This window comes from Pyrus communis, chromosome 4 (genome assembly GCF_963583255.1).
Source record: "Pyrus communis chromosome 4, drPyrComm1.1, whole genome shotgun sequence".
Taxonomy (NCBI): Eukaryota; Viridiplantae; Streptophyta; class Magnoliopsida; order Rosales; family Rosaceae; genus Pyrus; species Pyrus communis.
The window spans coordinates 2,146,010-2,157,746 of NC_084806.1; the positions used below are offsets into that span (position 1 = coordinate 2,146,010).

The 11,737-nt window shown below is 39.3% G+C and overlaps 2 protein-coding genes across 2 annotated transcripts; one reads left to right on the forward strand and one right to left on the reverse strand.

Moving 5' to 3' along the window:
* Positions 1-6,086: 6,086 nt before the first annotated feature.
* Positions 6,087-6,515, forward strand: LOC137731266 (uncharacterized). The gene has a single exon (XM_068470365.1). The coding sequence runs from the start codon at positions 6,087-6,089 to the stop codon at positions 6,513-6,515; it is 429 nt and encodes a 142-aa protein (XP_068326466.1).
* A 771-nt stretch (positions 6,516-7,286) lies between these two features.
* Positions 7,287-11,418, reverse strand: LOC137731773 (nicotinamide adenine dinucleotide transporter 2, mitochondrial-like). Its single transcript, XM_068470984.1, has 9 exons — positions 10,874-11,418; positions 10,686-10,769; positions 10,110-10,216; positions 9,888-9,936; positions 9,621-9,733; positions 8,581-8,675; positions 8,312-8,400; positions 8,115-8,209; positions 7,287-7,988 (listed from the first exon to the last, which is right to left on the reverse strand). Exons 1-9 carry the CDS (start codon positions 10,950-10,952, stop codon positions 7,593-7,595), a joined length of 1,107 nt encoding a protein of 368 aa, XP_068327085.1. The 5' UTR covers positions 10,953-11,418; the 3' UTR covers positions 7,287-7,592.
* Between the last annotated feature and the right edge of the window lie 319 nt (positions 11,419-11,737).

Consider the following 11,737-nt stretch of genomic DNA (forward strand, 5'->3'; position numbering starts at 1 on the left):
GGAAATAAAATGGATGGTCTTATGCCTAATTTGTTGTCAAAGAATGGATGCATTTATGCCTAATTCTTTTGACTTGATGAGAGGCCTTTGGCCTATAAAAGGAGGTGTAGGCATAACTCAAATACAACATCAAGAAAACAAGGAAGAAAGAAAAATAGCAAGAAGCCATTTGGCATAGAGAAGAATTTTCTCAAATTGTCTTGCTTTGTATTTTTGGTTTTCTCTTCCTATTGTAAGTGTGAGAGTTTGGGTTATTCGGGTCTTTGGGAAATTGAGTGATAAACACTATTGTATGTTCTCATTGATTATAGTGGAATACTCCGTCGTCTCCAATCTGGATGTAGGCATTGCCGAACCAGTATAAATCTTGGTGTTCTTGTTGGTATTGTTCCATTTATCTTTTGTCAGTTATTGTGGTTTATTTTTCACTCACACTTGGTTGACGCTTCCGCACAACAAGTGGTATCAGAGCCTAGTGTTTCGACTAGGCGTTCTCGTGGGAGTGAAAAATTTGTTGGCGCTACAGTCCCGTGAATAGTGCCGAGTAGATGGCTGGAGATAAAGATGAATGTGTGAAGGGGAAGGAGTCGACATCGTCTTCGTCGACATCTACATCCAATAGACATCAAATTGCTACTACAAGGTTAGAGGTTGATAAATTCAATGGCTCTAATAATTTTGGTATGTGGCAATGTGAAGTTATGGATGTGTTGTATCAACAAGAGTTGGATATGGTTCTGGAAGATAAACCAGAAGATATTGATGACAAGCAGTGGACACGAATTAATCTTCATGCTTGTGCTGCTATTCGATCATTCCTTGATAAGGAGTTGAAATACCCGTATATGAAGGAAACTTCTGCTAAGGAGTTATGGACAAAATTGGAGGAGAAGTATATGACCAAGAGCGCAGAAAATCGGCTCTTCTTGAAGAAGCGACTCTTCCGATTTCAGTATAGTCCAGGTATTTCTATGCATGAACACCTCAATGATTATAATAAAATACTTGCTGATTTAGCAAACCTTGATGTGAAAATTCCTGACGAGGACAAGGCACTATGTTTGTTAAATTCATTGCCTGATGATTATGATCATTTGACAACTACTTTGTTGTATGGAAAATCCGAGGTGAAACTTGATGAGGTGTCTGCGGCATTGGTGAATCATGAGTGTCGAAAGAAGGAACTAAAGACTCACAATTCACAAACCGAGGCACTTGTTGCAAGGGGTCGAACAGTGGAAAGAAAATATGTGAAGCGGGGACAATCTCGTTCAAAGTCACGAGGGAAGTTTCCTGCTAAAGATGAATGTGCCTTTTGCGGCCAAAAGGGTCATTGGAAGAGAGACTGCCCCAAATTGAAGAACAAAGAGAAAGCGGGTCCTGAAGCAAATATTGCAAAATCTGGAGATGATGATTTCAAGTTTGCTTTGGCTAGTTCATCTGCTGATGGTCACTCCAAGGAGTGGATTTTGGATTCAGGTTGCACCTATCATATATGTCCCATTCGAGAATGGTTTTCTAGCTTCGAGGAGCTGGATGGTGGAGTTGTTTTGATGGGTAATGATAATGCCTGCAAAACACAAGGGATAGGCAAAATCTGTTTGAAGATGCATGATGGAACAGTCAGAGAATTAAGTGATGTTCGGTATGTACCGGATATGAAGAAAAATCTTATCTCACTGGGTGCATTGGAATCCAAGGGTCTCAAGATCACCATGAAGGGTGGAGTTCTTAAAGCTGTTTACGGGGCACTGGTGGTGATGAAAGGTACAAGACGAAATAACTTGTATTTCTTGAAGGGGAGTACAGTTATTGGTGAAGCAGCTGTCACCGAAGCTGCTGACGCAGATAGCACAGACACCACGAGGTTATGGCATATGCGTCTTGGGCATGCTGGTGAAAAAGCGTTGCAAGGATTGGTGAAGCAAGGCTTATTGAAAGGTGCAAAGGCATGCAAATTGGAATTCTGTGAGCATTGTGTGTTGGGTAAGCAAACTAGAGTAAAATTTGGCACTGCTATTCACCACACTAAAGGCATTCTTGATTATGTTCACACTGATGTTTGGGGACCTTCCAAGAATGCATCTTGGGGAGGTAGCCATTATTTTGTCTCCTTTGTTGATGACTTCTCTAGAAGAATATGGGTGTACACCATGAAGCGTAAAGATGAAGTCTTGAAGATATTCCTGAAGTGGAAAAAGATGATTGAAACGCAAAGCGGTCGAAAGATCAAGACTCTCAGATCAGACAATGGGGGTGAATATAAGTCTGATCCTTTCTTGAAATTTTGTCAAGATGAGGGTATTGTGAGGCACTTCACGGTTAGGGAGACACCGCAACAGAATGGGGTGGCGGAGCGCATGAACCGTACTTTGCTTGAGAAAGTTCGGTGTATGTTGTCTAATGCTGGATTAGGCAAGGCGTTTTGGGCTGAGGCAATTACTTATGCAAGCCATCTCATTAATCGATTGCCAGCTGTTGCGAATGAGGGCAAAACGCCCATGGAGGTATGGTCTGGTAAACCTTGTACTGATTACAAGTTCTTACACATATTTGGTTGTCCTGCTTACTATTATGTCAGAGAAAGTAAGTTGGATCCAAGAGCAAAGAAAGCTCTATTTATGGGCTTTAGCACTGGCATGAAGGGATACCGACTCTGGTGTCCAGATGAGAAGAAATTTGTTGTAAGCAGAGATGTGACCTTTGATGAGGCTGCTATGGTTAATCAGAACAAGCATGAAGGTGAAACTGAAACGACCGAGACCATGAGTAGCTCAAAGCAGGTGGAGTTACTGAAGACTCCAGTTGTTCCAGTAAGGTCTGATGTTACAGACACTAGTCCTACAGTTAATCATGATGATGAGGACGAGGATGATGAAGAGGAGGCACCTACCCAAGAGCCTCCACAACAACAAGACTATATTGCAACCAGAAGATCGAGAAGGGAAATTCGAAAGCCTGCTCGATTTACTGATATTGTGGCATATGCACTTCCCGTTATTGAAGATGATATTCCTTCCACCTACAAAGAAGCTGTCATGAGTTCAGAGTACGTGTTGTGGAAGAAATCTATGGATGAGGAGATGAAATCTCTTCATAAAAATAAGACTTGGAAGCTGGTTCAGTTACCAAAGGGGAAGAAAGCAATTGGTTGTAAATGGGTGTATGCCAAAAAGATGGAATCTTTGGGAAAAGACAATGTAAGATTCAAAGCCAGATTGGTAGCTAAAGGCTATGCTCAGAAAGAAGGCATTGACTACAATGAGGTATTTTCTCCTGTAGTAAAACATTCTTCTATTCGTATTCTATTGGCTTTGGTTGTGCAGTTTGATCTTGAGTTGGCCCAACTTGATGTCAAGACTGCGTTCTTACATGGTGATTTGGAGGAAGAGATTTATATGTCTCAGCCAGAAGGTTTTAAGGTTGCTGGAAAGGAAAATTGGGTTTGCAAATTGGAAAAATCATTGTACGGCTTGAAGCAGTCTCCAAGACAATGGTACAAGCGATTTGATCCAGTTTCGTTGCTCAAGTTTAAGCACTGCTTAGACTTGATTGGCATTTGTAAAATTTGTTGATTGCCCCATGGGGGAGTGGGAGACGACTATTGGAAGTTCTACTTAGAGGGTTTGCGCCAAGGTGGAGATTGTTGATTATTGGCTCAAACAAGGTAGTCTAAAACCAACAAATGATGTTGGCTACTTTTGTGGTCAAAATTGATGGTTGGCATGCTACATGTGGGAAATAAAATGGATGGTCTTATGCCTAATTTGTTGTCAAAGAATGGATGCATTTATGCCTAATTCTTTTGACTTGATGAGAGGCCTTTGGCCTATAAAAGGAGGTGTAGGCATAACTCAAATACAACATCAAGAAAACAAGGAAGAAAGAAAAATAGCAAGAAGCCATTTGGCATAGAGAAGAATTTTCTCAAATTGTCTTGCTTTGTATTTTTGGTTTTCTCTTCCTATTGTAAGTGTGAGAGTTTGGGTTATTCGGGTCTTTGGGAAATTGAGTGATAAACACTATTGTATGTTCTCATTGATTATAGTGGAATACTCCGTCGTCTCCAATCTGGATGTAGGCATTGCCGAACCAGTATAAATCTTGGTGTTCTTGTTGGTATTGTTCCATTTATCTTTTGTCAGTTATTGTGGTTTATTTTTCACTCACACTTGGTTGACGCTTCCGCACAACATCAAGTTCTTATACGAACACAATTACAAACGCGGTGAACACTTCATGAATGAAATTGAAATCCCTCACCGGTCTTTGCCACAAAATCTTAGTCTCCCTTTATGGTTGCACCTCACGCCGCAGCCGCGAACTCCTCCTTGTCTACGAATACATTTCCAATGGAGCCGTTGCTAATCATCTCCACGAAGACAGAGCAGACCCTGGCTCACTCACTTGGCCTATTCATATGAGCATTGCCATAGAAACCGCCAACGCATTGTCCTACCTCCATGCTTATTAAATTGTACATCGTGATGTGAAGACTACCAACATTCCGCTCGACGACAACTTCTGCGTTAAAGTTGCAGATTATGGGCTCTCCGGGCTCTTCCCCATTGATGTCACGCATGTCTCAATCGCTCCACAAGGGACACCAGGTTGCGTTGATCCAGAGCATCACCGGTGTTTCCAGCTAACTAGCAAGAGTGATTTCATAATTTCGGAGTTCTCATCGAGCTCATATCATCTCTTCCGGCAGTTGATATAATGAGGCATAGGCACGAAGTTATTCTACCCCAGCCATAAGAAAAATTCAAAAAGGTTTGATCAAAGAGTTGGTAGATCAACTTCTTGGGTTCATATTTTACACATATAGTTTTGATCTTCTAGCGTTTTGGCTCTTCATACTTGTTTGATGTCTATATCTTTTTCCTTCTATTTTTTCTGCTTCTTGTGATATTGTTTATCAACCAATTTGAATTATATGACATGATCAAATACCTCATTCACCGGAAAGTAAAATGGACATAAACGACAAAAGTCTAAAATTTATGGAGTTTTAAATCACTTTAATTTACACGAAAGAAGTTCAAACTTGAGTACTATGACGTAATCCACGTCTAACTGTGTTAAACGATTAGAACTACTATTTCATCAATCATTTATTTAACACTTCTAAATTTGGATTTTTCATACGTTTGTTTGGTTACCAAAAAAAAAAATCACATTGTGGTGGTGAGGGTTAGGTAATGACAACGTTGTTGTTCTTGTTCAAGAACCTTGGATGCAGGCTGACAACGTAGAAAATGGAATTAGAAATCTAGGCCACCTAACTTAGATGCTATGTATTTTAACTTTAATACACGATGAAAATTGTTCACATGGAATATCGCTACAGTGTTATTATCAAGAGTAATATTAGAAAAATTAGATTGTAGACAAAATTTACAAATTAGATGGTTTGTCATCAATAGGAATGTGCATATCAACATTTAGGTTACAACCTAATCATCAGCTTCCATATCATTTAGTTTACAAATTTATATCTACAAATTTAATCTCCTTAGCATTACCCTATTATAAATTAATCTTTACAAAGTCTCTTATTAATAGATAAATTTTTTAATGTTATAATTTCTCCTGTTAATGTTTAAAGCTTGAAAGAAATTTTATATATTGACACTTAATATCCGATTAAAATTTTTATCCTATTAATGGTTGAAACTGACCTTTCAATCTTCTTCAGTCAATGAATGAGGTGTTGTCTCTTTTTCAGAGCCCTATGTAGATTTTCAGATTTTTGGAATTTCACTTGGAAAATGCACCCACTCTCTCTCTTCTCTCTCCTCTCTCACCCCCTCTCTCTCCTCTCGTTGAATTAGTGAAAAACGAGGAGAAAAAAACCCAGTCACTATTTGGTCTAATTTATAATATTTATCAGTGTGTGTATAAAAAAGATGCATCAACCTCCCAACATATCCTTTTCCCCATTTCACAAGCAATCAATTGTGTCTCAGTTTCTCCCCTGCAATCATTCACCATTTTAAATTCAAATATTCACCCCCAATAATTCACATGTATATATAGAGAGAGGAATGGGAGTTAGCAGCAGCAACAGACCTCAAATCCAAAAGATGGGGACTTTACAGAAATTCAAGCTCCTCGCCACGCAGTGCGGCGTGGCCCGGAGCCCGACGCGAAGCCCGCGGTCGAGCCCCTTGATCCAGCTCCCCCGCCGCAAACCCACCTTGCTCATGCTCCTGACACGGAGCAGCAGTCGCCGCCGTGACCCGCCGGTTCCGATGCCGCTACCGGAAGAGCTTCCGGTTCAGAGGAACAGTTTGAAGGATTTGTTTGTGTCGTCGCCGCCATTTGAGTTGAACGACGGGACGAAGGCGGAGAGTGAGAGAGATAAGCGGGCAGAGTTCGGTAGTTTGCTGGCGGTAGGTAAAGAAATTGGCGGATTTGGACCGGGCTCGCCTAGGCCGGCCTGGACCGGTTTCCGTTACAAGTCGTTACTGAGAAGAGCTTGGCGGCCTACGCTCGTCACTATTCCCGAATAAATTACAACAACGCCTTATTCCACTAAGTGATGTCGGCCATATAATTTCTATAACGATTTGTATCAAATTTTTCGTTAACTCCAAGTACTTCATGTTTTCATAAACTAATCTTTGAAAAATATTATTAGAAGTTCTTTGTTGTATGTCATGTGATCAATCATCTCTCATGATCTTGGTCCAAATATACCAATACAAATCAATCTTGTATTGCATTGTATAATTTTAGCTACCGGCATTGGATTTGTAGTTAAAAGCGTTTATCGTACATCTGACTTTATGGTTTCACTTCTCCCCTTTTCATGCCATTATCGTTTGCATCAAAAAATAAAAATAAAATTGTACGCGGCACTCCTCTCAACTTCATTCAAGGGGGAAAACATTTTCTTCTTTCGTGTTTTTTTTTTTTTTTTTTTTTTTTTTTTCATGACTTATATGGTGCATTTGAACTCGTGAGAAACTTGGAACCTCTTCCAATATTAGGTAGAAGGAATACATTTAAGTCAGAGCTGGTTGGTTTCGAGAATCAAAGAAAAAACCTACTTTGAATAGAAACAACTTCCGAAATGAAAAGGACGGAACAAGAACCAAAGAGATCCACCGAAGACGATCCTTCCCTTATTTCAGAAGAAATAGAGGTACAACCATTACCATTCTTTTGAGGTTCCTTTCTAAAGTTAAAGTGGCAAGGGCCGAGGACCATGACTGTTGGGAGAACGGTTAACACCACACATGCTAAAGCAACAATTCTTCCCCTTGGGAATAAAAAGGACAAAGAATACGGCGTGCTTTATTACACCACCAAAGCTCAATCTTCCCCTGTTGGAAATAAAAGCACAACTTTTGCAATTTCTTATCTTATTACAATCCAATTCAAATCCAATATCATTTCGGATCTATACTTTTTGCATCAAAGAGCTCAAAACAAACTACTGGAGACCTAATTTGATGACGTACATTTTGAACGAAGAAAGAAAAGTTACTAAGAAGAGCTCAATGATAAGGGAAGTAACTTTTTCCCCTTTCAAATGGAAAAAATTCTTACAGTCAAATGGTAAATTCAAAAAAGGGTGGAGTCCTTCAATGTCTTGCCGTTAGCGGGTCTTTGTTTCCAAGAGGAAGTGGAGTCCTCTGATTTGTTTGGGCTTGTGCTTGCCGCAATGCAGAGTCATTCCCCTCTCTCTCGGTGCCTCCATTTCCCTTCTGAGGTTCAGCATGGCCATCAGACTTAGGGTGGCCACCTGAATGCTCGTTTTCTGCAAGTACAACCCTCCGCAAGAACCTATCTATCATCTCGTAGCTGGTAAATGTAATAACGGCAGAAGGAGTGGTTCTTAATAGATTAGTCGCACAACCATTATAGAATCCACGAAGGCCTTCCTTTTGGAACACCTTCTTCATACAGTCAATAACTCCTGCGTACTGGGGTTCAATATGTCTGGCCTGCCCTTGCTCTTGCAGCCTCGAGCGCACAACCTAGAGATAATAAATTCAGTCAAGACAACAAAATAAAATATGAGAAAGATAGAGAAACACGACTCTTAAGTTATAAGCAGTCATCCAAGCCCCAATCCGTTTACTGAGAAGTCCAGCTGAACATACCTCGTGAGGGTATGTTATTACAGAAGCGATTACTTTTGATACTGATGAGGCAAAGGCAACTCTACTAGGGTGTAACTTATCAACAGTTGTATCATCTGAAAAGTTAAATTTACGGGGTCAGATCTAATTAATTAATTAGAAAACACTGAATTTTCAAGTAAAACAGTTCAACAAAGAAGTAAAGATATAACATTTACCCCTTTTTGCCATGAAAGACTTTATCTTTTCATAAGCAGGAAATTGAATTGCAACATGACTTATCCCAGCCAAAGAAGGCAAGATCCCACTGTTTGAAACCACACATGCAAGCAAAAACGTAGCATTAAGGGAAACTATGCGGATAGATTAAATATCAATTGAATGGACTCCTTTCACCGAATGGGAAAAAAAAAAAAAAAAAAATCGATATAAGCAAATATGAAATTCAGTTTAGTGTCACATGATGTAACTTGGAAAGAAAAATGACCTATATAAACCTCGCAAGCCTTCCTCAGTTGCAATCCTTGAGAAAGCAGATCTCATGCTTTTGTAAGGAATCACACCAGGCCTCATTCCTTGTGTCTAAATGAAGTTGATCAAGAAGAATATATGAATGTACAAAAATGACAAAAAGTTCAAACGAGCAAAATTAATCAGTGCGAAGTCCTTTAATTTTCTAAATCCATGGAGGTTGAGTTTAAGTCAGAAACTAACATGTAATTATGTGGAAGAGATTCATTAGCCTGGTTAGACATTGGTTAAGCATCAACCCCAAGAATAAAACATGCCCAGACATTTCTTAGAAACCCGTAAGCACTATAGGACCATCTCTAGCAAATATGTGTCTGCATAGTTGAACTAATACTATCTTTTATTTTCATTTGATGCACAGTTTACTTTCTCCCGACATCTCAAGTCAAGGACATGATAATTACAGAGAGTTTCCAGGAAAAAAAAAAACAATGTCCTCAGTTGCAATCCAACAGAATGCCATAAAAATAACAGGTCATTGGTCCCCATGTTTCAATATCTTCTAGTACTTTATAATTTATATGCCATTCTATTTTGCTATTTAAATATACTAATACAATTATGTTTGTGTTTTAAGTATAAGTAGATATATATTTATATATTATATAATAAATGTAATTAAAATTAAAAAAAGCTAGGCCCCCGCCTATACGCCTAGGTGCTAGGCCCCTGCCCGCCGCCCGACTAGCTTCTAGTGCTTTTTTGAATCTTATGCAACACAAAGAAGCATTTGCTATTGCAAACAAAAACAAACTCCCGGAACTGAAATTAATTTAGAGCTACACAACCCTGAATTATGACAGTTGCATGCTTTAAAGGGCATATCTATGTGAGAGTAGTGAATACTGACCACTCCAATAAAATTATGAATTTTTTTAACAAGAAATAAGCATGCGGGCTAGCAGAAAATGAGATGGAATCACAGATTCCCTTTCCATAGAACATATGTATTACTACATTTTAAATGAATTACAAACACAAAAACAGTAAACTTACTTGAAGTCTGGTCTTAACAACCCACAATGGATTTGTTGAAATGGCTGTGGCAGCCCCGGCACCAGCAGCAGCAATCATATTTTCACCAATTGTGAGTTCTCCGCTGCCATGAACTGCAGTATGACCATGGTGAATGTTTAAAAGCTGAATGCTATTAAATAGTCCTCAAAGCTCCAACCTAAATCAAGAATATAGGAATACTAGGCATTTCATAAGAAATAATTAGAGACAAACACAAACTTTTAAGCTACATTTGGAAAAACCAACCATGAGTGTGGAGTAGGCCTTTGAGTTGCTCATAAACTGTGAAGTACACCTGCATACAAACAGAGTGCATATGGCACCAGGAGAATTATAAAAAGTATACAGGAAAAATAGTTGCATTTGACCTGACCGAGGGCCCCAAAATCCTTGTGAACTCAAGTTTCCACAAGAGAAGGGCTCCCAAAGATTTGTTTCACAATATAAGGCAACAAAAGTAATACTCACTGCCCAGTTTGGAAGTAGCGCTAGAATTGTAGGTGAAAGGCCCCGGTACATCCCCTTCACACCTTCAGTCTTTACTATTTTTTGTAGGCTTGTGACAATGATACTACCTGATCATAGGCCAAAAGGAAAACAAAGAAGAACAGTCATACTGATATATACGCAGTATGCAGTGTGAACCATATATACTACAAATTAATAGATCGACTCAAATTTATCCTCGAAATGGCCATGAGCCAAATAAAAAATTTTATAGAACAAACACAAAGCCCCCTGAAGCCGGTTCACCAATTAACAAGAAATGTGGCATACATTTGGTCAATGCATATTTTCTCGTTTATACTTTATACGAATGCACAGAGTTCACAAAACTGAAACTTTAATCAGATTACAATTCCATCTCCCACCTAAACATGTGCTCCCATAGTCCCAATGAATCTAATATCGTGAAAATTCGATACTTGCATTCGATAAGTTCCTTAAAATAACAAAAACACAGAATTTCATCCAAGTATTGATAAACAAAACATAATTTGTTCAAAGGAATATAAAGCTTCGACGCTGAAAATTGAAGAATACCTCTTTGCCCAGAAGGCATGCCATGGACCTGCAGCCTAGTCTTGATGACATCCAAAGGGCATACAAACGTAGCCGCAATTGCACCTGCAAAGCTTACAATTCAATCAATTTGCAATAAATTCATCAGACTTCCAAATGCGTCCCCAGATGAACGAAACCCTAGAAATGGGAATGAGGAAGGCACTGACCAGCGGAGGCGCCAGCACCGGCGTGGCAGAGGACATCTCTGATAGTATGGCGATCGGAATGTTCAGCCACAACACCCATCGTAGTCGAATCCCTCTCTAGTCTCTCTCTAGAGCTGGTTCTTCAAACCCAAATCAAAGGTAAATTTCATGGCCAATCGCAGTGTGTGTGTATATATACATATACATATATATGTATATATACTGATTTGATAGAGAGGGAGAGATTCGGGGTCGGAAGTTTGAAGTACTGTGGAGCGCCAGTATTCTGGAGCTACGAGGTCGTCGTCGTCGTCGTCGTCGTCGCCTGAACTTGTTTGAAGGGGTTGAAGCAGTGAAAAAGGACGGGTCAGATACGCAGAGCTCGGCTTCGGATTTGGAATTTGGAAAGGGGAAATGACCCGGAAACGGAATCCGTCGAGGAAAGGAAACTAGGAAACTACCAAAACGGCTATTTTATCTCACTCAGAAGTAAATTTCTCGCCAAAAATTTGTAGGTGGGTTCTTTCTACGTTAATTAAACTCAATTTCTGCCTAATCGCTAATCAATATGATACACATTTCTCTTCAAAATGTGTTATACATTTCTGTCTAATCGCTAATCAATATGATACACATTTCTCTTCAAAATGTGTTATACATTTACGACCACTCGACAATCAGCGCTACTGTTCAGTGATATTTGTATGAAAAAAAAGTTTTTTCGGAGCCCAACAATCCAAATCGTTTATTTTTTAGATTTTTCATCAAAGATCATGTCAACCATAAATCATCCTAATATGAAACCATACGGCTGTTAGGTTAAGGGTTTAGGGTTCTATGTAGAACCATATTCGCTCATTTTCTTCACTACAAATAAATAACATA

Excerpts from the sequence above, each read along its gene's own strand:
- LOC137731266 (XM_068470365.1), top strand. The coding sequence starts at position 6,087 with ATGGGGACTTTACAGAAATTCAAGCTCCTCGCCACGCAGTGCGGCGTG.
- LOC137731773 (XM_068470984.1), bottom strand. The coding sequence starts at position 10,952 with ATGGGTGTTGTGGCTGAACATTCCGATCGCCATACTATCAGAGATGTC. Across the intron at positions 9,734-9,887 it reads AGGCCTACTCCACACTCATG|TTCATGGCAGCGGAGAACTC; the intron begins GTTGGTTTTTCC and ends GTCATACTGCAG. Across the intron at positions 8,676-9,620 it reads TTGTTAAGACCAGACTTCAA|ACACAAGGAATGAGGCCTGG; the intron begins GTAAGTTTACTG and ends AACTTCATTTAG.